We start from the raw sequence: 24,177 nt of genomic DNA, 5'->3' as shown, positions 1-24,177 counted from the left end.
CACCAGTGCCCAGTTTGCCCTGTAGAATTTGGAAGCTTGAAACAGGCAAAGAGGAAAGAAAGTGGTGGGAAATGAGGATTGCGTCTACTGGCTTCTGGTGCTGCAGTGGCTCAACTGTGCATTGTCAAAGGTTTTTCCTTACTGATTCTATGATTCTGTGATTATTGGTTCAGTCCTAGTCATGTTTTGTCTCCTCGACTGGTAGTTGGCTCTCAGGTTGGCGGCCTCCCCGGCTTTGCTACCCTTACACAGGGGAAGGACTGTAACTTAGCGGTAAATGATCTGCCTTGCATGTGGAAGGTCCCCAGTATCTCCAGGCAGAGCTGGGAAAGACCTCCTCCGGGATGCCGGAGAGCTGTGGTCAGATTCATTATAGCCAAAAACTCTGTGGTACAGTATCTGATTTGCAATCAGGTTCAATCTCCGGCATCTTCAAGATGGGCTGGTGGATGCTCCCTGCCTGAAACCCTGGAGGGATGCTGCCAGTCAGTGTAGATGATACTGCGCTAGATGGACCAATGGTCTGACTGAGTAGATGGAAGCTTCCTATGATCTTCAGAACATAGGAAACTGCCCCACAATGAGTCAGACCACTGGTTCATTTACCTCAGCATTGTCAGTAGTGACTGGCAGCAGCTTTCAGATAGGGTTCTTCCCCAGTCCTACCTGGAGATGCAATTGGGAATTGAACTTGGGATGTTCTGCATGCAAAGCAGATGCTCTTCCATTGTGGTCCTTCACCACAATGGTACCCTTGAAGATCAGGGCAAGACTTTGGGGCACAATTGCAGCAGAATAAGCAGGAGAGCCCCCTAACACAGCAGGACCAACATACCACGTTTTGAAGTAAGGAAAGTAATATACTTTTCCATCTAAACTTTAGAATCTAAAGAGAGGGAATCTAAAGCAGTGGTTGAGACTCTAGATGCTGGACTCTGACTCCCATTGCCCCCAGCCAACATGGCCATCAAGGATAATGGGAGTCCAGCAGCATCTGGAAGACTACAGGTTCCCCCATCTCTGCTTTAAAGAGTGGGGGGCTCACATATGACCATTAAGTCCAGGGTCTGGGGCAAAAAAAGGATCCAGGTTCACCACTTCATGGAAGTCCTTTAACTTAACCTTCGTCAACGTGGTGCTCTTCAGAGATCTGGATCACAACTCCCATCATCAGTCCCTGCCAGCACAACGTTCCCAATGCTGGCTGCAAATGGCAGGAGCTGTCATTCAAAACATCTGGAGGTCACCGGGTTTGCAAAGGCTGCTTTTGGTGAAAATACTGAGGGCTGAACCTGAGCCCTTCTGCTTGCAAAGCATGCTCTGCATCATTGTGTAATGATGACTTTCCTCCCTAAGGGATTCCCATCCTGTGACAGGACATAGAAAGCTGCCTTATAACATGTCACATGTTTTGTCCATCTATCCCATCACTGACTGCTTTTCTTTGCAGGGGCTCCCTAGGGTTTCAGGCAGAGGCAAATTTTCACATTACCTATGCCTTGATTCTTTGTACAGGAGACACCAAAGATTTAACTAGAGACCTTGTGTATGTGCTTTGCCACTGAGCCCCTCCTCCTGCAACGACAATAACATTTCTGTTATTGCCACTGCAGTTATTTCTACAGCATCATCTACAAACCTAACATTTTCCAGTATTATATATATGTAAAAAGTCAGACCACTGCCTATGGAGATTACAGATGGGCAAATTGTTCAATTTTGGTGCCTCTGTTTCTCACCTGCTGAAACTTAAGTTAGGTTCTCTGCAATTCCACATCATTTTGTTTGTTTTTTTTATATACAGAAGCACTGGTCCTCATGAAAATTCACCAGCATTTTAAAGCAATGAACTATACAAATATACACAATGGTATGCAATTTAGGCTAATACACACTTTTTTTTTGCAAAACAATTTTCCACCAAATAATGTATTTTTGTATGTTATTTTCACTGACATATGAATTTTGATGGATGCTTCACCCCACCCCCTCCTTTTCTACTTGTTCCCACACACTTTATTTGCAAACAAGGAAGCTGTGAAACCTTGCAGAATTACATTGTGACCTCTCCATAGCACAGTGTGAAATATGAAATAAGAGTTTTAATTACAAAACAGGAAGTGCGTCTTTTTTGTTTAATATTTAATGTGCCTCGGCTATTTGCATTTTGAATACTGCTGTGCAAAAAAAATTCTGAAGATGGTGACCTGGTTTTTGTTTTTGTTTGTATTTCAGAAAGTTCTTTCCCCATCCAAAACATCACTTTTCCTGGAAAAGCTCTGGACACTCATACACCAGGTGGGTAGTATGTGTGTATATTTAAAGCAGATTTTCCAGCTGCAAAATTTCCCCATTTGACTTCCCACACTAAAAAGGAGATGAATGAACACAAAGGTGCTTTGCTCCTTTCTTACACCTGGTATCAGTGGCAACTTCTCCACAGGAGATAGTTTTCTTAATGTAACTACTATACAGTGAAGATTTATTTATGAATCTGCCTTACTTCAGTAACTAGCAGAAGGAGCAGTTTATGGGTATTTACAAGGATGTGACAAAGCGTTAACTGCCCAAAGATGAACTTTGGCCCCATCTGCATTATACATTTAAAGCAGTATCATATTGGTTTAAACAGTCATGGCTTCTCCCAATGCATCCTGGGGACTGTAGTTTGTTAAGGGTGCTGAGTGGTATTAGGAGACCCTACAAGGATGCAGGTGGCACTGTGGTCTAAACCACTGAGTCTTGGGATTGCCGATAGGAAGGTTGGCAGTTCGAATCTGCAAGATGGGGTGAGTTCCCGTTGCTCTGTCCCAGCTCCTGCCAACCTACCAGTTCGTAAACACACCAGTGCAAGTAAATATATAGGTACCACTGTGGTAGGAAGGTAAACAGCAGTTGCATGCACTCTGGCACTCATCATGGTCCTCCATGCGCCAGTAGTGATTTAGTCATGCTAGCCACCCAGAAAGCTGTCTGTGGGCAAACGCCGGCTCCCTCTGCCTGAAAAACGAGATGAGTGCCACACCCCATAGTCGCCTTTGACTGGACTGAACCGTCTGGGGTCCTTTACTTTAGGACAGTGGTTTTCAACCAGTATGTCGTGGCACCCTAGGGTGCCTTGAATGATGGCCAGGGGTGCTGTGGGCAGCACTGGACTCTGTCCCTCTTTCCTTCCCTCCCTTCTCTGATGCCCTCTCGCATCTCTGCCTCCCAAAGGCTTGCACAGCTGTTTATTGCAGCAGCCCTGGCTATAAGCTCTGCAGGCGAATGGTGCCTCTGGGAGGCACCTCTCTTTGGGGCGGGGCAGGGGGGTAGCTTGGAGACCAGGGACGGCAGCAGCAGCTGTTCAGAAGACTCCCAAGTAGAGGGGAGAGGAGAGGAGGCTGAGGGAACACTCCACAAGGGAGGGTGTTCGAAAAAGGGTGAGAGACTGCCAGCCCTGCAGGCAAGGGGTGACATAACTGGGCTCTTGAGCCCCACAGGGGTGCCACAGAAATAATGTAGTTGGTTAAGGGAGCCATAGACTCCAAAAGGTTTAAAACCTCTGCCTTAGAAGACCCCTAGTCCCTTCAAAGACCTATTACTTCCAGAGTGGTTCAACAGTCATTCCATTCCCAAGGAATTCATAGGTGGACCAATATGTAACTGCTGGAGGGGGGAGGGGGAGAAAGAGAGAAACAGACGTCCATTTTGCCCTTCCCAAAATGGAGATCCTGGGAACTGCAAAATCATGCTGTTTAAAATAACAGCAGTCACAAACAACTTGAGCTACCATTTCAAAGTCAGCACATCTATTTGGCATCATCTCTGCCTTATGCTGAGTTTGGGGTAGATTCCTTTGTCCCGGAGTGAATACGTTATGTATGGTTGTGAGAACAGGGCTGGTTCCTTCATTTCAAAAAAATGTGGATTGTGCTTCTTAATTGCCAAGTTTTTTCTCTGTTGCCCTTCCATCAAAAACAACTCCTTGATGGTCTGTTATGACCTTCCCACCGGTGAATTAAAGTAATAAGCATGTCCAAGATCTCCATCTCATCCCTGTGACAACCTGTAATTATCCAAAGGCATAACCTGTAGGTGCTTATCAAATTGTTTCAATCCTGCATTCATTACTCCCTTCAATGAGGCATTTTTCAAGGGAACTTCAAAGGTCAGATGCTGTTGTGTGTGCTCTTCTCCCCACCCCACCATAAGTTTCATTTGCTCACATTTTCTTAAGCTAACAACTCCTGCTTTCATCATCATCACCAGGGGCTGACTTTGGTCTTTCACATTTCAGAGTCACCCTGTGTGAGGACAAAATTCGGTGCCCCCCACCTCTCGTCTTCCATTCTGCTCAATTCGCTACTTCATAGTTGCAATACCTTGCAGCACCCCGTTGGCTTGGCATCCAGTGTAGTGAAACTGGCCATGCTGCCCTAAATCCACCACTGTCATCACCACCACCACTGTCCTGGTCCTCACTGCCAGATGAAGAACATAGATTCCCAGTTCTGTTTCCACTAAAGTCCTTAATGCATCAATCAGATCAGTACATAGGCAAGGTTACAAGGTGTAATAGGTGCATAAGTGGTGGCTAAGTCAAGCTAAGATGTTGATGCAACAAGCAGCATGCCCCCTGCACCTTCCTTTGGAAGAATGAGGTGGCAGAGCCCTTAGCATGGCAAACAGCCAATGTACTGTAACTGGGCAAGCAAACAGGCACTCCTCTGAGTGGGTTGGGTTTGTGAATTCTGTCAGCACTGGCATCTTCATGTCCTTGGAGATGGATGTGATGTCAATGTAGGCTCAGTGTTTGATTTAGTCTCAGTCATCTCCCCTGAAGAAGGAGGTGCTGGAGGTAGCTCCACCACAGGAGGTGTCTGACTAGGGCTACCCAATGTCAGAAGGGCAGAGCACTCCTCTGCCACTGTACCTGGTTCCTCCCATGGATTCAGATCTTCATTTCCTGAATCTCTGGCCCCCTCCGTATGCTCAGACCCTTCTTAGGGTCCAGCAGTCACTTCTCCATCCCTCTAGAACCCTCTCCAAGGTCCTCCCACTCCCTGAGCTCTTTCCATTCCCACTCAGAACCTGACCATCCTCTCCATAACTTCTCCAGGGGACTCATGAAAACCACCAGTTTTCTTTCTATTTCCAGTGTTCTGGCCAACGTAATCAAAAGTAGAGATAGCTGTGTTGACTCATAAAGAAGAAGAAAACCCCAAATCCATGGTGGGACAATACCTTTATTAGTCCAACGAAAATAGTGTGTGTTTCTTTTAAGATCTCCAGAACTATCAATGGCTACTAGATATCAGCCATGATAGCTATGCTCCGCCTCCACAGTCAAAGGAAGTATTGCTTCTGAATACCAGTTTCTGGAAACTGCAGATGGTGAGAGAGCTATTGTGCTCAAGTTCTCCTTGTGGGCTTCCCGTAGAAGCATCTAGGTGACCACTGTGAGAATGGGGACAGGTAGATAGTGGCATGTACTGCTATTGGAAGCGGACGGAAGCCAATGTCTGACGCAAATAAAAATTCATTCATTCATTCAAAGCGGAAGGGCTGTATTAAACTATATGAGTGATTAGAGCTGGGGGAAGAAATTCACTTTGCATTTCAAGGTGAACATAACTGATTCATACTTCCTTAAAAAATATGCAAATCATTGAAATGCACGCTTCTCTGAATTTTGCAATGCAGTTCTCTTGCCAAGTAATGTGGAAAAAAATACATATACTAGGGGAAAGTGTGCATATGAATGCATGGATAACATACAAAAATGCAAAATAACATACAAAACTGGAAGAATAATTGCAAAAAATGCAAAATGTGCAAAAATGTGCATGCACGTCAAAACTGCATTCAGAATGTGCATATTAAGAGAAATTTGCACTAAAATGCTGGTTCTAATTTTCATGAGGAGTTTTACAAACATTGCAAACTGATGTGGAAATGTGGAAAATTGGAAACAACAAGAAACTTCAGATTGGAACAATGAAAAACTGAGGGAAAACAAAATTGACAGATTTGCCCTTCTCTGAGTGAAGCATGTCAGTCGTGAGCTCCTCTCTTCTCCTCTCCTCGGAATGTTAAAACAGCAACAAAGGGTGATGAGATATGATTGCTCTCCATCCTTCTCCATCTTTAGAAGCAGTGGCCAGTTTAATGGAGTGCATTTGGTTTTGTCACAGGGGTGGTGGGATAGAGTGGAGGAGAATGACATGGCAGTAGTTGTGTGCCCCTGTCCTTAAAAAGACATGAAGGAAAATACAATCGAACTGTTGCATTTGAAATCCGGAGTGTACTTCTTTTTCCACATTATTTGTCCTTTCTTCCTTGCATCGTTTCGTGATTTAGCTTCAAGAAATAAAACGCACAACCATTTCCAGGCTGGGAGTGGGAGGGGGAAAGCTAGCAAGCTAGCAAGGCAATAGAGAAAGTCAAGTATCCGTGCTCTTGATCGTTAAATTGATTTCTCTCTATTCCTCTCCTTTGCTCCTATCCCTCTGAGAACAGTAGATTGAGAACATTACGGCTTTTTCATTTTGTTTTGACACCGCACCTTTAAAATTTCATGCCAGTGCGGGAGAGCTCGTCAAACTGACAGATAAAAGTTGACATTAATCTCCACTGTGTCACTCTGGCGACTGGCTGTGTTTGATTTTCCTATTACCCTATGGGATCATCAGTGACAATACAAGAATACAATTCAAGAGAATTTGGTTACCTTGCGCAGGGTGCTGTCGAGATGCGGCTCCCTTGAGTGATATTGTTTCATTTCCTGCAAATTAAGTCAAAAGCATGCTGTGGAATACTGCCACTTGGATGTTTTTTCGCCTTAAATGACTGTAAAAATTAGTGTGCTCAGACTTTGTAGAGCAGTGTTTATGGGCACAGAGGCTGGGCCAATGATGGATTCCTTTGGAAATTGACTTTTTCTTTTTTGGGGCACAACATTTGCTTGTTTGCAGCAGATCCCCAACGATAATAGTCTGGCTGGGTATGTCCTATGTTTGTTGGTTCCTTTGCTTACTTAATTTCTATCCCATCCATCAAGAAAGTGGCTTATAGAAAAATGATAAACTCTGATTACATATGGGGTGCTTCTACCTTATTTGAGACAGAGATTTGCTCTGGAGTACCGCATCCTCCCTGCCCAACATTGAATGCCCCAAAGAATTATGGGAGCTGCAGTATGTTAAGGTGCCAAGAGTTGTTTTTATGTTTTTGTGTTTATGTGATTGATTAGAGTACAGTGGTACATCGGGTTAAGAACTTAATTCGTTCTGGAGGTCCATTCTTAACCTGAAACTGTTCTTAACCTGAGGTACCACTTTAGCTAATGGGGCCTCCCGCTGCTGCTGTGCCGCCGCACGATTTCTGTTCTCATCCTGAAGCAAAGTTCTTAACCCGAGGTACTATTTCTGGGTTAGCGGAGTCTGTAACCTGAAACGTCTGTAACCTGAAGCGTCTGTAACCCAAGGCACCACTGTATTTCTATTGTGTTGGTAAGTTGCTTTGAGACATTTTTATGAATAAAGCAAGTAAAACAATTTGGCCAGATCCAGCAGGGCTCATCTTACACTATTTTAGTTAAACAAAGCTTCCACTGATGTTTGCCATCTTTATCCTATTGAAGCAACCTTCAATCCCTCTTAGAAGAAGGTAAAAGCAAATTAACAGGTGAGTTAAGTGACTTCAAAAGCCCCATCGCTGTGCAGAGCAGATCCTTCCAGCCCAATCTAGTTTGTAGGCTTGTGCTCTTATGGTCCCTTTCATTTTTCATAGGGTTGGTCTTTTTAATTAACTTGTCACATCACAGGCTGGAAGGTCACCTGCCTTGCAGCTGACAAGCTGGCAAGCCGTATGGAATATCGGCATTCACCTGAAAAGACAGGTAGGCAGTCGGGTCCAAAAGGCAGGCAGGATTTCACCTTCACATTTCCCTGATGTCCAGGTCTGATTCATTTGGCAGCTCCTTCTAGATGTTGGATTGAGAACTTGCTGCAAAAGGGCAGTGCCCAGGTTGAAAGGAGAGTTTGAGTGAAGTGGCAGAGAGCTCCCTTGACCTTCGGCAGGTGATTCAAGATATTGAGAAATATTTCAAACAGCTTTCTAATCAAAGGCCTATCTGTTGTCGCTTGCGACTTTTTTTTGAAGGTGGCCTTTGTTGCTTGTTGAGTGGCTGTTGGCTTTACAAGTGAAAAAGCAGGTCCCTTTCTGATAAATTAATGCGGTTGATTGTCTTGGGACAGCCAATAGAAAATGTGCTGGGGCTTTTCCGGGGCTTGGGACAAAACGTTTCTGCAGATTGCAAAGGCCTGCTTAGGTGACATGCAGTCGGCTCTAGGAGGCTTTGGCTTTCTCCACTACACTAGCTTATTCTTATTCTTTTTTGTGAAGTTGTTATTATTATTATTATTGCTATTGCTATTGTTGTTGTTATTATTATATTTTATAATGTCTATAAAATGGAGAGAACAATTATAACAATAGGCAAAGATGAAAAACAAAACTATAAAATAGGCACGTATTTGCAAATGTGTTAAAATAACCAAGTCCAAGGCTCCCAGCTTCAAGGTTTCAGATGGCTGTAGAGCACCCGGCTAGCTGCAAAGGCTATTTATACAAAATTGTGACTCCATAAAAGGGTTTTGAAGGAAGTTGGCACAGGGAGGTGTTTGAAAGCAAGAGAGGAATATTAAAGGGAACATAGGGAAATGCTCAGATGGAGGGCAGAGCGGCATGTACATGAGAGACAAAATGGCAAACAGCTGTGCTGAGACTCTGTTTTTGGCTAGCGAAGGGGTTCATGCCCGTATCATGTGATTTCCCCCTGCAAAAACTGGGCCACACCTCATTTTTCAGGAGGGGAATTTTCAGCTGAGAAGGGAGCAGCTCATCGGCCAGAGCAGATCGGCTTTTTCTGGCTGGCCTATCCGAAAGCAGGCTGTGTTCTTTCTCCAGGCATTCTGTGCAATTTGCTGGTGCTGGGAGCGCACACACCACTGCTGGTGTGCCCAGGAGTCATTCAGATATTTTGCATTGAGCCAGTGAGATATTTAGAGCCTACTTGCTGAGTGCAACCTGCAAACTATTAGTGTCACACCAGATTAAGGTCATATTCCATTTGTTGTTGTTTTAGAAATAGGTGGCTTCTCTCTCTCTCTGAAATAAATTACTGTTACGTAAGTTGAATGAATGCTTAGCACAGAAATTCTTTGGTGTACCCCTCAGCCCTTTATTTTAGAAGGCATCAGGAACTTGGAAATATGCCTTATACCAGATGCATCTAACCCAGTATTGGGTACTCCAGCTGCCAGTGGCTTCTCAGGGAGAGACATTCCATGGAGAAGGGCCATAGCATAGTGGGGGAGCATCTTACTTGCATGCAGAAGGTCCCAGGTTCAGTTCCCAGCATCTCTAGACTGGATGAGAAGATCCCTTGTCTAAAATCCTGGAGAGCTGCTGCGGGTCAGTGTACACTATGGTCCTAGTATCCAGTCCATCTGAACTGAGTGGGATGTAACTGTTATGTACTGAAGTTCTCACCTTGGGCCAGCAGGTGGATACTGTAGATAGTTTTCACTCAGGTTCACTTATGCAAATAAGGGATTGAAAGTGACGTTCAGTGATTGGATAGTTACAGAAAGTGGTTACAGTTGCGTTGTACTGGAGCTCTATATAAGCAGGCTGGCTGAACCCTTCAGTTCAGTTCTGTTCTGGCCTGTGAATAAACAAGAGCTGTTTGAAGAATCGCTGTGTCATCTGATATGTTCACCCACAACTTAACAGTAACAGATTAACAGAAGCCGCTCCTGCTTCTGCTTGAATTCCAGTGGGTCCCACTTCTCCCTCCTCGCCTCTGCCACCTCTTCTGGGGTGGCCGGAGCAACCTCTGCCATGACCTCTTCCACTGTCACCATGGCCTCTGCTACCACCACAGTATACCCGGAAGCGGGCATAGCACTCTTCTGGAAGCGGGCGCACCACTTCTGCCGGCTGTGGCAAGGCAGAATAGGCCACAAGAAGGCCAAAAGAAGGCCTACAGCTGAGGCCTAGTCACAGCAGCCACAGCGGTGGCAAGACAGCCAGTGAAGGTAAAGCGGCAGGGAAGGGGTGGTTGCTTCATGAAGATTGGACAGGTGGGGGCAAGAAAGAGCACAACTTCAGGCAGGATGGATGGTAGTAAGAGTAAGGAATTCAGGCGGGGGGAAGGCGGGAAAGAATGCAAATTCAGATGCGAGGGTTGGGAGAAAGAGCGAGGAGTTTGGGCTGTGTGTGTTTGTCTCATTTGCCCATCCAGAAATATTGGATGGGATGTAAGGCAACTTCCTGTGTTGCTATGCAGGGCATAGCTCAGTGGTAGAGCAGTTGGCTTGCATACAGAAATCCCAGATTCAATCCCTGACACTTCCAGGTTGCGCTGCAAAAGACTCCTCTGACTGAAATCCTAGAGAGTCCCTGCCATACAATGTAAACCAGGGGTTGGCAACCTAAGGCCCATGGGCCACAAGCAGCCCACGGGGGTCATTTAACTGGTCCACAAGCCGCCCCTGAACCGAGCCGTCCACTCGACGAGTCCCCGCGTGCTGCACTAAACCGATGCAGTGTGGCGCGGGGACTTGCTTCCGCGGCATCGAAAATTGTGTCTGTGCAGATGCTGGAAATTGCGGGCGATCCGGCCCACGGAGGGATCTCCGCTGGAGTGAACCAGCCCAGGTGAGGTAAACCTTGCCCACCTCTGATGTATACAATATTGTGCTAGATGGACCAATGGATCTGACGCAGCATAAATTGGCTTCCCAAGTCTTTCTTGTCATCTGCTAGCTGAATTGATCCTTGTAGTTGGAAACTGAACCGTAGACTTTTCTGAAGGTAATGTGGCTGCTCCACCCTCAAGCTTTAGTAGGTTCATCCTTAACTTGAACTGAAACATCCACCATTTGTCTTTGAAACCTTCAGTTAATCCGGAATATAGTTGCAAGATTATTCACTGGGACTGGACAATTTGAACATATTGGGTTGTCTCCAACTAATTTCTACTAGTAGAATTTAGCTGGAGTAGAGCCATTAAAATCAATGGTGCCAAGTTAGTCATGTCCATCAATTTCAATGGGTCTACTCTGAGTATGACTAACATTGGATACAAATCATTATGCCAGTGCTTCATTGCCACTACCTATTTCCGGTCTGTTTCTAAGAGCAGTTCATAATACTGCTTTTCTACCTTTAAGCCTCCTTGTGGTTTGGGACAAGGCTACCTTAAGGTTTGCCTCTTCCCATACCTACTAAGCCAGAAAACCTTCTCTGGGTGCCTCTCCAAAGATAGCTGCAATAGGTGACTACCATGGAAAGAACCTATTGGGCTAGCAGACTAATTATAGAATGACTTCCCCAAAGATGTAGTGCTTTATTCCCCCCCCCCCAGCCTTTTTTAAAAAATAAAAAAATCAAAAAAATCCTGTCTTAGTCTTTTAATTGGTGGCTCCCTGGTAATCTGTGTTTGTTCATTTTAAAAAATTCTGTGCTGTTTTATGCCTCATTTTTATTGCCTTTCAGGATGTGTGTTATGAGAGGCACTCTTCACTCTTGCATCGGGAGAAGACAGCCGGAAACGTCAATTGATTCAAAATGCAGCTACCACAGAAAGCTAGCAAGTCAGCTTGTTTCTGGGCTCAGTTTAAACTTCTGGTGAACCTTTAGAGTTCTAAATCAGAAATAACCCATGTGGTGACCTACAAATTTTGGACTCCAGTGCCCAGCTCAACAGGCCAATAGTTGAGGATGATGGACTTTGGAGTCCAAAAATATCTAGAGTCCAGCACATTGGCCACCTCTGCTCTGAATGGTCTAAGATCAGATAATTCAGAGGATAGTCCGGGCTCATAAGGACCTACTCAGGCCTTCAGAGTCCCTTTTCTCTGCTCTGTCATTAGCAGAATTTAGGTTCATCAGTACCGGGGATAGGGTCTTATTAGTAGTGGCTCCACAGCTGTGGAATTCCCTCCCCTAACAGCTTAACATCGAGCCATGTGGCATTTAGGTATGGAATTAAGCATGCTTTGATAATAAGAACCTGAGAAGAGCTTTGCTGGGTTATGTTATCCAGTTCAGCTCACAAGCAGGACCTGAGCACAACAGCGCTCTCCCCACTTGGTATTCCCGGCAACTGGTTTTCAGAAGGGCATACTGGAGGAAACACAGGAATTATGATTAGTTAGTCATTGTTAAGTGTATCCTCCATGGATTTGTCGGCAAAGCTGTTTCTGGACTGATCTTACATTAGGTCCATATACATTTCTGCTGCTGCATTTTTACCTTAAAATATTGTTCCTTTTATTTCTTTGTAAATTGCCTTGGAAGCGTTTCTGTTCTTAAAGGCAGGGCATAAACAAATAAACACAGGATTTGGGGATGGTCATTTTGGATATTTATTTTCTTTGTGACTCTGTCACATGCGGAAAGCAGATACAAAGGCTGAAAGAAATGGGCAGTGTCCTTAGAAAACGCTTCCTGGAAAGCCAGCTGGCCTCTCCTCGGCCCTTATCTAGGATCTTGCCTTTCGTGAGCATAAAATATCTGGCCTAGGACTAGGAGATGATTAGGCCTTGGGTCCTGCTGCTGCAGAGGAGGCAGGCAGGTGGTTCAGAGGGCTTATCTCTCTTTGTCATTTGAAGAATGGACTTAATTTGAAAGCAAGGGGGGGAAAAGACGGAGCTTCAGAGGTGCTGACAGTTTCCCCTTTGGGTCCCGAGAGCTTTGCTCAACCACCTGCAAAGACCCCTCCCCACAAAATGATCTTGATAGTGAAATGTTCCAAAACAGAGGTTATTTGTTCATTCAAACATGTATCAGTCCTTTGATTTTATTATCAACATCATCATTATTGTTATTGCAAGGTTGTATCTCTCCAATTTAACCTGCTGGGTAGAAAATTCGGTTATATATTTGCCCTGGGAAATGCAGAAAGCTGCTTAATGCTGCTTGTGCATCCGCTCAGCATGGGCCACTGATTGGCAGCTGCTCTTCAAGAGTTTCAAGTCAAGATACAGTGGTACCTCTAGTTGCGGATTTAATCTGTTTCGGGGTGCCGTTTGCACCCCGAAAAGTCCGCAACTAGAGCGCCTCTTCTGCGCATATGCATGGCACGATTGAGTGCTTCTGCGCATGAGTGAAGTGCGCAGATCGCTTCTGCACATGCATGGGCGGTGAACCCGGAAGTAAACACTTCCAGGTTTGCCGCGTTCGTAAGCTGAAAGTCCGTAAGAAGAGAGAAACGCAACATGAAGTATGACTGTACCCTTTTCCTTAAACTAGATCCTGTTGTAATCTGGAGACGCCAGGGGTTGAATTTTGGACCTTCTGCAGGCAAGCCAGATGCTCTGTCACTGAGTTTGCATGAGCAACTGCAGTGTTCTCATTGTTTTTACTTAATTTATTGCATTAATACCCCACTTTCCTTCCATTAGGGAACCTAAGCTGGCCTACATGTCTTAGGCAGTTTCCCATCCAGCCACCAACAGCACTAAGACCTGCTTAACTTCATCAGTTTACCCCAGGACTAGGGGTGGTGGAGAAAATAAATTCTGTTTGCCTATAAAATTATAAAATTGTAGGGTTGGAAGGGAGTCCAAGGGCAATCTAGTCCAACCTTGTGCAATGCAGGAATGAACTTACCCTTCACTTTCCAAAACAATACATGGACCAAAACACACCCATCCTTTGAAACTGGCAGCTCTGTGAATTTCACAGTGCAGTTATCCAGCTGTGTCATGGGTTGCATTCAATTTTAGTCCCAGTCAGAGTAGGCGCATTGAAATTGATGAGCATGATCAACTTAGGCCCATTCATTTCCTTGGATCTGCTTTGAGTAGAAGTTAGTTGTTGGCATCCCAAGCCATACAATAATGCACACACTAGGGTAAAGTGTGCATAAAAATGCATATACAGTGGTGCCTCAGGTTACAGATGCTTCAGGTTACAGACACTTCAGGTCACAGACTCCGCTAACCCAGAAATAGTACCTCGGGTTAAGAAGTTTGCTTCAGGATGAGAACAGAAATCGGGCAACGGCGGTGCAGCAGCAGTGGGAGGCCCCATTAGCTAAAGTGGTACCTCAGGTTAAGAACAGTTTCAGGTTAAGAACGGACCTCCAGAACAAATTAAGTTCTTAACCTGAGGTACGACTGTAATTTCAAAAATACCATACAAAAATGCATTGTTATCAGGGGAATTTGCTTTACAAAAATTGCTTTGTGTACTGGGCAGAATTGCATGTAGACATGTATATATCAGGGGAAATTTGCTGCTGAATTTTTGTAAGGACATAAAAAATTGGAAGCTCATCTGGAAATGTCTTGAACTGAACCTAAGAGCAAAAAAGTGAGAAATGGAGAAATGAAATCAACAGGTTCAGCCATCCCCACGAAGGAGTCTCTCCGTTCCTCATCATCCCACTTTGCAGTCGTGCCTGAGAGTTCACATGGCTTCTCCAAAAGCACCACCCTATCAGTCTCCCAATTACAGATACCCCTTTCTTTTAAGTTTAACTTAAGAGTCGCAAGAAGCAAATTGGCAACCTGTGTGACTCAGACAGTGGTTGGCAATCTCTGCCCCATGGGCCTAACTAGTTACTGGAATAACACTGGGGTGATATGTTCAGAATGTCTCCTTCTAGGAAACCGTCCGGTTGCTGCATTATGAAGCCAATCAAACTTCTCCTGAAATCTCTTTAATTTCAGTGGATTGGATTGTTAGCCTTTCAAACTGGTCCTTCTCATCTCTGGACATTTGCATAAACAACATAAAACAACTCTGTTCTTGTATCACATTTAGCAGGGACTTTCTAATGATGGTTCAAGTTCTGTTCTGATTCAAGACCAAGTAAAGTTTGAACTCCTGGCTAAGTTGTCCTTTCAATGCACCACCCCAAGCCTATAGAATTAAAATGCTGGAGGATTTCCCTTTTTCATTGCCTTGAGTTTTAATCAATGGACAGGAGAGGAGGTGTGTACAATGTTGATTTTTATTTAATTTTTAAACTGCTGGGAAACAGCAGCGGAGGAAATGGTTTTGAAGGATGAGCCCCACAATATCTGCAGCCAAAAATGCTCAGTGCATTCTGTTTTCTTGCGGTGTGGCAATGCCAGGGACTGGCAGGGCTCCAAGGTGCATGTGGCAGAGGCTGATCTAGTCTATGAGGCTGATCCAGTCCTGCGAGGCAGGAGCCAGGGCTGAAGAGTCACTCTGAGCAGTTGAAGACAGGGCAGGAGGTGTCAGGGTCATCAGAAATGGAGGAAGAGTGAGCCAGGTCAGTAGAAGCCCTTCCACCCCTTTCCCTGCTATGCCCAAGGACCAGGATGGATTGAAAAGGCAGCCACAGCAGCAGCTTCTGTGTAGAAGTCGCTGTGCAGGAGAAATTGCTTGCATGTGCCCCTTCAGGTGAGGGCACTTAAGTCTGGGTGGAGGTGCAGTTGTACTGTTGCTCCAACTGTCCAGCTCGGAGGAGAAGCCTGGAGAGGGGATGCTAGGTACCGTATTTTTCGCTCTATAGGACGCACCTGACCATAGGACACACCTTGTTTTAGAGGGGGAGAACAAGAAAAAAAACTTCTCCCGCTCTCTGCTCAGCGCCCCTTCAGTTTAGCGGCAGGAGAAACGGAGCCCCTTCCATTTCTCCTCCTGCTTGGCTGAAGGGGCGCTGCGCAGCTCTCCCTCTCTGCTGAAGCCAGGAGAGTCTTGCTTCAGCAAAAGGAACCCGAAGCCTTCGGAACGCAGCGCGAGTTCCTGCCACGCTCCGGAGGCTTCAGGCGGCTATCCCTGAAGCCTGGAGATAACCCAGTGCACCGACCCCTCTCGCTCTCCAGGCTTCAGCGAAAGCAACGCGAAGCCTCTGGAGCACGGAGGGAGTGCTCCCTCTGCGCTTCGGAGACTTCATGTTGCTATCGCTGAAGCCAAGGAGCCTGCATCCGCTCCATAGGATGCACACACATTTCCCCTTAATTTTTGGAGGGGGAAAAGTGCATCCTACAGAGTGAAAAATACAGTACTTACTCGCCAGAAGCGTGTGTGTGTGTCTTCTGTGTGCTTTAGGAGCTACTGTAAGTACGCGCTTTGTCAATAGACTTAAAACTACTGTCCCTTTGTCCTCCTTGGGCTGGGTGTGCTTCCAAGGAAATGTTCCCATTCAGGTAGGCTCATTACACCGTCTGGTTGTTGAGATGTATCCCTTACAACTAATGGAAGAAAAAAGGACTTAGGTGAGAAGGATATGAAAGCAGCACTTAAGCCGACCCAGCAGGGAAACCTTTGAGAAAACTCTTTTCAGACACTTTATTGGCCTGCGTCACTGGCAGGAGCAGAACTGTTCTGTCAATTTCAGCCAGTTTGGAGTGCGGCCATTGTTTTATGTGGAATGACTTTGCAGGGAGGCAATGAGAATAAAAGCAAAATTCAGTGAGGCCAATGGCTGGCGTATTCCTCAGGATGATGTGCTCCAAACACTTTAGCAAAAGAGGGTCTGCCCATGCTAGCGGTCTCTCCGGCACTATAGATTTGGCCAGAATCCCATGGACTCTGCAGCTGGAGCCATGATGCTAAAGGGGCTCTGGGTTTTTGCTTCACAGGGCCTTTGCGTCCGTGTGCACCAACATGCATGCGTACTACTAGAGCAGGGAGGGGGGATATGTCAGTTTTTGTTTTCTCTCATTTTTTTCATTTTAACAGTTCTCCCACATTTCCATGTCTGCGTTTTTTTTAAGTCCTCATGAACCCCCCCCCCAGCATTTTCATGTGAATTTCTTCTAGTATGCACTCTTTTGTATGCAATTGTGCCTCATACACACATCTTTCCAAAGCAATGCATTTCTGTGTGCTGTTTTCACGAATATATGCACACCTTACCCTGTGTGCATACCTTTTTGTATACATTACTTGGCTGGCGAAGCAGTTGCAAAATTTGGAGAAGTGCGAATTTCAAAGGGTGGCCTTCGTGTTGTTTCGGAAAGTACAAATTCGGTAATATCTTCTTTTCAAATGAGAACTGAATCAAATATCTCTCTGATCCCTATTGGAGAGGATGAACACCCACTGACAAAATAGCTTCATTTGATGTTACAAGAAAGAAAGAAAAAGAAAGGAAGGAAGGAAGGAAGGAAGGAAGGAAGGAAGGAAGGAAGGAAGGAAGGAGCAATTTGACTACTCCATGTAAAGCAGTTCTTTGAATTCTTCTCTCCCTCCCTATTAACTTCAGAAGGGTTCACAGAATGTCACTTGCAATGAGGGTGAGCCTGGGGGTAGTGGTCACGATGAGAATTGTGGTGGCTTTTTATATATACTAAGAAATGGTACAGATGCAATTTCCCATCAGCTTCTGAAATGACTGGTATCCAGGGGCGACTGCTTGAAATAGAGGCACTTTGGAGCTGGAATGAGTCCCATACTGCTCTGTAAACCTTGGTACACATTTACTGCCCAGCAATGGGCATTTCTCCTGTCCCTCAGCATCTGTATGATTACGGCCAGGCTGATGCCACGATTTCACTTCTGTTAGATTCTCTTTATATAAAGAAAGTAGGAAAGAAATGTGAAGGATTAAGAGCATTGTGGAGTGGCTGCAAAATAAGAATCAGAAAGGTAAACACACCTGGAAGGATGACTGGGACAGGAAGTTGAAAAACTGGAATCCATGTAGAAGACTGTGAAGGTTTTCTCTGGGTTTGAATGAGGATGCCACGTGGTGCCTTCACTACACACATTGCTGACAGTGTGGTGTAGAAGTGACATCTGGGGTAGCCAATGCAGTGCCTTTCAGATAATAGGGGCTGCCAGTAGTGTAGTGGCAAATTCAGAAGTACAGGGTCCCTTCATGATAGCCACAGCCGTGCCCCTCACAGCCATGCCCCTTTTAAGACAATAAAATAATATAATTATAAACAAACAAACAAACAAACAAATAAATGCATTGCAACAATCAGTCCAGACCTGGCCTTTCAGCTAGATCCACAATTTTATTTGTATGTACATGGGGGGAAAGTTTTGGAGTGCTCCAATATCTTCCTCCGAAGTGACTTGAATCGTGTTTTCCATGAACAAAACTTGCACACTATTCTCCTGAAATGGAATCACCTTGTGTTTTTGTTGTTCCTAAAGTCTTGGCTTTTGAGTGTACAGTGGCAAAAAAAGGCTCCCCTTGTATGCTGGTTGGGTGGTTCTCGGATGCTGAAGACAGTGACCCTGCTGCAGAACTAGTAATGTGTCTTCGATGCCCCCATGACTCTGGACCACTACACCCTGATCACTGGCCATGTTGGGAGATGATGGGTGTTGTGGTCTACATCTGAAAGGCACCATGTTGTCTGCCTCTAGATTGGAGTGTTAGGCTAGGACTGCAGAGACTCGGGTTTAAGTCATCTGTGAAGCTTATTGGGTGACACTATTTCTCAATCTTGTCAACCTCATTGGGTGGTCATGAGGATAAAATGGGAGTGGGGGACATCAGGGAGAAGCAGAACCATGTACAGCACCCCAAGCACCTTGGAGGGAGGGATTTAAATATAGTAAAAGGTAAAGGGACCTCTGACTGTTAGGTCCAGTTGTGGCTGACTCTGGGGTTGTGGCGCTCATCTTGCTTTATTGGCCGAGCGAGCCAGCATACAGCTTCCGGGTCATGCGGCCAGCATGACTAAGCCGCTTCTGGCGTACCAGAGCAGTGCACGGAAACGCCGTTTACCTTCCCACCAGAGCGGTACCTATTTATCTACTTGCACTTTGACATGCTTTCGAACTGCTAGGTGGGCAGGAGCAGGGACCGAGCAACGGGAGCTCACCCTGTCGTGGGGATTTGAACCGCCAACCTTCTGATCAGCAAGCCCTAGGCTCTGTGGTTTAACCCACAGCGCCACCCGTGTCCCTTGAAATGTAGTACATAAACACAAATTCTGAAGCTGAATGTTCAAAGATTTGGGGCAGATAAAAGAAAGTACTTTTTCACATAGCAAGCACATTGTTAAACTATGGAACTTGGTCCTACAGGAGGCAGTGATGGCCACCAGCTTGGATGGCTTTGAAAGCGGGCTGGACACATTCGTGGACAATAAGGCTGTCATCACTACTAGCCACAATTGCGATGCTCCACCACCACAGTCAGAGGCAGTAACGCTTCTGAATACCAGTTGCTGGAAAACACAGGAGGGCAGAGTGCTGTTGTGCTCAGGTCCTGCATGCTGGTTTCCCACAGGCATCTGGTTGGCCCCTGAGGGAACAACTACTGGATTCGTTGGCCATTGGCCTGATCCAGTGAGGTTCTTCTTATGCTCTTATGTTCTTAAATAGCCATGATGTGATACATTAATTTTATGATCATTAGCTATTCCTTGCACAAGTCCCTAGTGTATCATGCTCCTATTTTGCTTTGTGCAGAATTTTGGGATCTCTTACATTATTTTCTGTTCTTGTTAATTGAACACACACAGGTGCATTCTAGCATTCTTTCTATCCCTCCAAATAATAAACATTACTGAACCTTAGTGAAAAGCCTAAAAGGAAGTGGAAATTGTTGCAGTTTGCATGTTTGTCTGACATCAGCAATAGAAATCATTCAAGCAAATATGACTGGTATTCGTTCACATTGTCGCTGGGTTGTTTTTTAAGTCCACAAACAATACATAATCGATGGCTTCTTTTGTACATTGATTTGACATTTCCTTTGCGTTGGAATGACTGTGTTATGTAAATATTTATGTAACTTACATAAGGCATGTAACGAGACCAATAATATAGCAATTGGCAGGAACTGAACTGCAGCAGAACGGAAGCAGGGCTAATTCTGATTAATACAAGTCAGGATAGAAATGGTTGCCTTCTTACATCCCTACTGAACCTATTTGAGTTGCAGCAGCAATTTTGTACTGAATACAAGCATATCCATTGTGAGATTAAACAACTCAGGGATTCTATGCTGTTTTCATTTTAAATGAGCCTAGTCCACAGCACTGGCGGAGGAAGAGGAGTGTGGGGGGAGCGCAAAAGCATCCCTGCATCCTTGGTCTACATCTTCATTTTGTCTCCTGTGTAGACCAGGGACTCAGCTACATTCATGAAGATAAAGCACTTTATACAGTGACACCAGATGGCACTGTTGAGTCCCGTTTTTCACCAACGGGATTTCCCTGTATGAAGGTTACAACGCGTTTAACTGAATTGCTTTTTTTATGTGTCTAGATCCAGCCCAGGTCTATTTTCCACCCCTTTCTCAAGCAATGTATTGCTCAAGTTGAGTGTGGTTCATACCACAATATATTTGCTGGATGTATTATTATTCTCATGCTCAGTAACTGAATCAGACACTTAGCCAGAGATCCTTCTGAGGCTTAAAAAGGCAGCCTTGCTCCATTTGTTCCAAACTTGGATGGAAGAGAGGATGGAAGCTTTGAGCCTTGTCTTGCCACCCTTTGCCCTGTGACTCTACCTAGACTCTGCCTTGACAAACGAGGCTTTTGTGCAGTTGTGCCCATCTCATTCCGCACCTTTGCTCTTTTTGTAAGAAGCAGAGGATGGTGCAAAGCAAGCTGAGTGTGGCTGTTAACTCATACATCAAAGGATCCCTAAAAGCTTCCCACTCCTAGAAGAAAACACAGAAGAAGCTGGGGGTTGGGGTGGGTCAGGGAGATGAGTAGGGCGGGGTAAGGGGCGGGGTGGCTGGGCGGAAAATAAAAACCGCAGAGAAAAAGAGCAGGACGATACTCAAGGACGAGCCAACACAATTAAGATAAATAGCCGGAAAAGGGAAAAGGCTGGTGGGATCTGTGCTGCTGCCGCCGCCGCCTCTGCTCGATGCATGTTAACACCTCATAACAGCCACCCACTGACAAAAAGGGGAACAAACTTTAAAGAAGATATCAAAGGAGGGCATTAAAGAGAGAGAGAGAGATTCTCCCAATAGGAAACAGACGCCGCATCCTGCTTACATCCCGGGTGGGGCACGGTGGAGCTTCTTGAACCCAGATGACAAAAGGCTAAAGCAGGATGCCGGTTGACTCGAGGCGCTTCTGGTTGCAATGTTTGACCGTGAGATGTGTAAACATCCCAAATCCCCAGGGACAAAGCAGGTCAAGAATGTGGTACCCATGGGCGGGGGGGGGGGAGCGGGGAGTCCATGAGCTCCAGATGCTTGAATGCAGAGCTTATAGCTAGGCCTGCACTTCTCAGGCTCATGCAGCTTCGTTGCTATGTCTGTGCAGTTCTCAAACTGTGGGTGGAGGCACCTCCTGGTGTGTGTGTGTGTGTGTGTGTGTGTGTGTGTGTGTGTGTCTGTCTGTGTCTGTGTCTGTGTCTGTGTAAGGCTAGCAATAGGTTCCAGGGAGGAACAGGATCCTGAGCAGGCCTGGCCCTACCATATGGCAAATTGAGGCCAGTGCTTCAGGTGGCAGATGCTGGAGGGCAGCATTCCTCTCTCTTCGTAGACAAAAATGTGTGTGGTACATGGGCTACCCCATACCACATCAACTAGCCTGCTGTCCTCATGTGCTCTGGAAGACATCCTGTCACCAGTGAGATTCAATGGCTGGTCTAGTTGGCTTCTGCATGAGGAATTGGAGGGCACCACTTGTTGTTTATCTCACTGAGTCAAGGCTCGGAGTATCTGCCTGACACACAGGAAGTGCCAGGTTCAGGTAGGCCTGGGAGAGATCTCTGTCTGAAAGCCTGGAGAGCCATTGGCCATTTCTGGTTAGTGTAGGCAGCACCAGTTGCATAAAGTACACTGAACTGGATGGACTAATGGTCTGACTCAGTATAAGGCAGCTTCCTATGTTCCTAGGAGGAATCCATATTAAACAGAATTATACATGGAATTTGGTGGTTTCAACTCAATCATTGCCCGTAATGGTCCACCTTCTGCATCCAGCACCCGCTTAATGCCACTCATACATTGTATTTTTTTATTATTATATAAAAACACTGACTAATCATATGGAATAAAATAAGTGTATTATATGGGGAGAATATATAAAAGAGTCAACTTGGAACCTGGGGTTGATATAGTGCCTCCTATCAGATTATCTACATAGCAAAAATTTATTCTCAGCCTCGTAAAAGAAGGGTATAACTACATGATCCGATAGAAACATTTTATTATTCAACCAAGTTCACACACACACACACACACACACACACACGATTGACAGTACAATCCCTTTAAATATTGAAGGCAAATCTAAGTGCACCAAATCTCTTGGGCTAAACTTATACTTAATATTGTACAGATAGAATTTGAAGTCTGTTTAACTGAGGGATTCCAGAACTTGAACCAGAAATCTTACTGATCATGAGCTAGAATGTCAGCATGAGAGCTACTTGGAGCTGTATCTGTTCATGGCCACCCACTTTTTTGTTGAGATTTCTGATACCAGGGCAACTCAAGAAAATGTGCTTATTAGGTGAACATATGTATAAAATGCATGTCTTAGTGAAAATAACATGTAAAATGCATTATATTGGAGAAATTGCTTAAAAAGCTGTGTATATCAGGTACAATTGCATACAAAGATACTTTAGGAGAAATTTCTGCACTAAATTGCTGGTAGAATTTTTTGCAGAATTGTGCATATTAGGCAGTATCACATTCAACAATGTGCATCTTAAGAGAAAATTTGCACTATAGCACTACTGAAATTTGCAAAACGATGCAGAAATATAGAATAATTGAGCTTAACACCAGGAAAAAAGAAACAGAGGAAAACTGAAATGGATAGATTTGTCTTGGTTCTGTTAAGCAATGTAAAAACTGGATTTAATGGTCTTATTCCCTCCCTCTTCTTTAGCTGGCATAATGTGTATGACTTTGCAAACTTCAAAATAGAGGAAGCCATTGTTTTCAATGTGGCTTCCTGTATTCTTACAGAGGTAGCTTTAAGTGGAGGTTTAGACCATATTTCTTCCCATATTTCTTCATCTATCCAGAGGCTCAAATCACTCACCCACACTGATCATAGTCCCTGAGAAGAGCCTGATACTTTACTAAGTAAAATTTTGTATATATTGGAAGCCATACCCTTATTACTTAAGGTTGCAATAACACACAGTAGTTCAAAGGGTGTCGGGCGGGGGGGGGGGGCTCCTCCTGCTCACTTTGCTGAATAAGGAACTCGATATCTGCCCTAAAGTACCAATAGGATGGAGCTGTCACTATGGGGCAAGTGGGAATCAGAAGAAATACCAACCTAAGCCTTTTTCTGAGCATCTTCCTCTTTGTTTCAGGGCAACACTAGGGCCACATTCACACCATACATCAGAAAAACTGATTTTCTAGATCCATTTCAGTCAAGGGTTAGGCCTAGTTTTGCATGCAGAAAGTCCCATGTTCAATCTCTGGCTTTTCCAGTTAAGGCTTGTAGAGAGCCTTTGTCTGAAATTCTGGGGAGCTACTACCAGACATGGTAGACTTTATTATTATTATCAAAGTAGGTGGCTGTAATATTTATTTATTTAATTTATATACCACTCTTTATCAAGAGATCCTAGGGCAGTGCACAACATTAAGAATGTATTTTACAAAGCATAATAATAAAAACATGGTATAAAGCAGTGGTTCCCAATTAGCTAATTACTGAGGACCCCCAGCCAAGCCACGGACCCCCTACTTTTGAAAATTTTGATAACTCTATGGTTGTTACCTGTGCAAAGCAATTTTTTGAAGAAAATGTCAGGTAGCCCCTAATAAGCAAAGGATTTTGGGTATACTAAAAAACACACACACCAGACCATAAAATTTGTGATATTATCACAAATTGCCTATCCCCAGACTGTAGGAAAAACTTGTCTCCATTGCTCCACTACAACTAAAGAAAGAAAGAAAAGTAATTGTGTAGCTAACTTGCAATTGCTCTATATGCAGAAGACTTTTTATATGAGAGAATATTCAAACATGCTATTCCTTACTTCTAATCTGATATGGTACATGGTAATTACTTATATACAGTACTGATTTGGAGTGAGGTTTTTATTCTTGCTGATTACCCAATAGGAACAACCAACGTTTTAATTAATTAGGATTCTGCCGCACATCTTTTTCTCCCACCCACATAGCTTCCCACAACTAAATAGGCCTGGGTGATGTATTGATACATCGCCCAGGACTGGCATGAGGGCAGACTGCGATGGCCGCTTCACTCGGCGGTATATCACAAGTGA

General features: G+C 44.8%; 1 protein-coding gene across 3 annotated transcripts in view; it reads left to right on the top strand.

Annotated features, from left to right (window-relative positions):
* LOC310754779 (uncharacterized protein) overlaps window positions 1–12,895 on the top strand; it is a 31,614-nt gene extending 18,719 nt beyond the window's left edge. For 2 of the 3 annotated variants that reach the window (XR_014544004.1, XM_083597071.1), the window contains 2 exons: window positions 2,236–2,298; window positions 11,548–12,895. Coding sequence is in view for 1 of the 3 variants with exons in the window: in XM_083597071.1 (XP_083453197.1) it covers window positions 2,236–2,298; window positions 11,548–11,613 (129 nt within the window). In the remaining 2 variants the exon portion in view is untranslated. Of the gene's footprint in view, window positions 1–2,235; window positions 2,299–5,140; window positions 5,215–11,547 lie in introns of all 3 variants that reach the window. The other variant, XR_014544005.1, reaches the window with a different exon arrangement.
* Window positions 12,896–24,177: the final 11,282 nt, after the last annotated feature.

Source organism: Podarcis filfolensis (assembly GCF_964270895.1).
Source record: "Podarcis filfolensis genome assembly, chromosome: Z".
In the NCBI taxonomy this organism is placed as follows: Eukaryota; Metazoa; Chordata; class Lepidosauria; order Squamata; family Lacertidae; genus Podarcis; species Podarcis filfolensis.
Note: the sequence above shows the minus strand (reverse complement) of the source record. Positions and strands in the feature narration are given on the sequence as shown.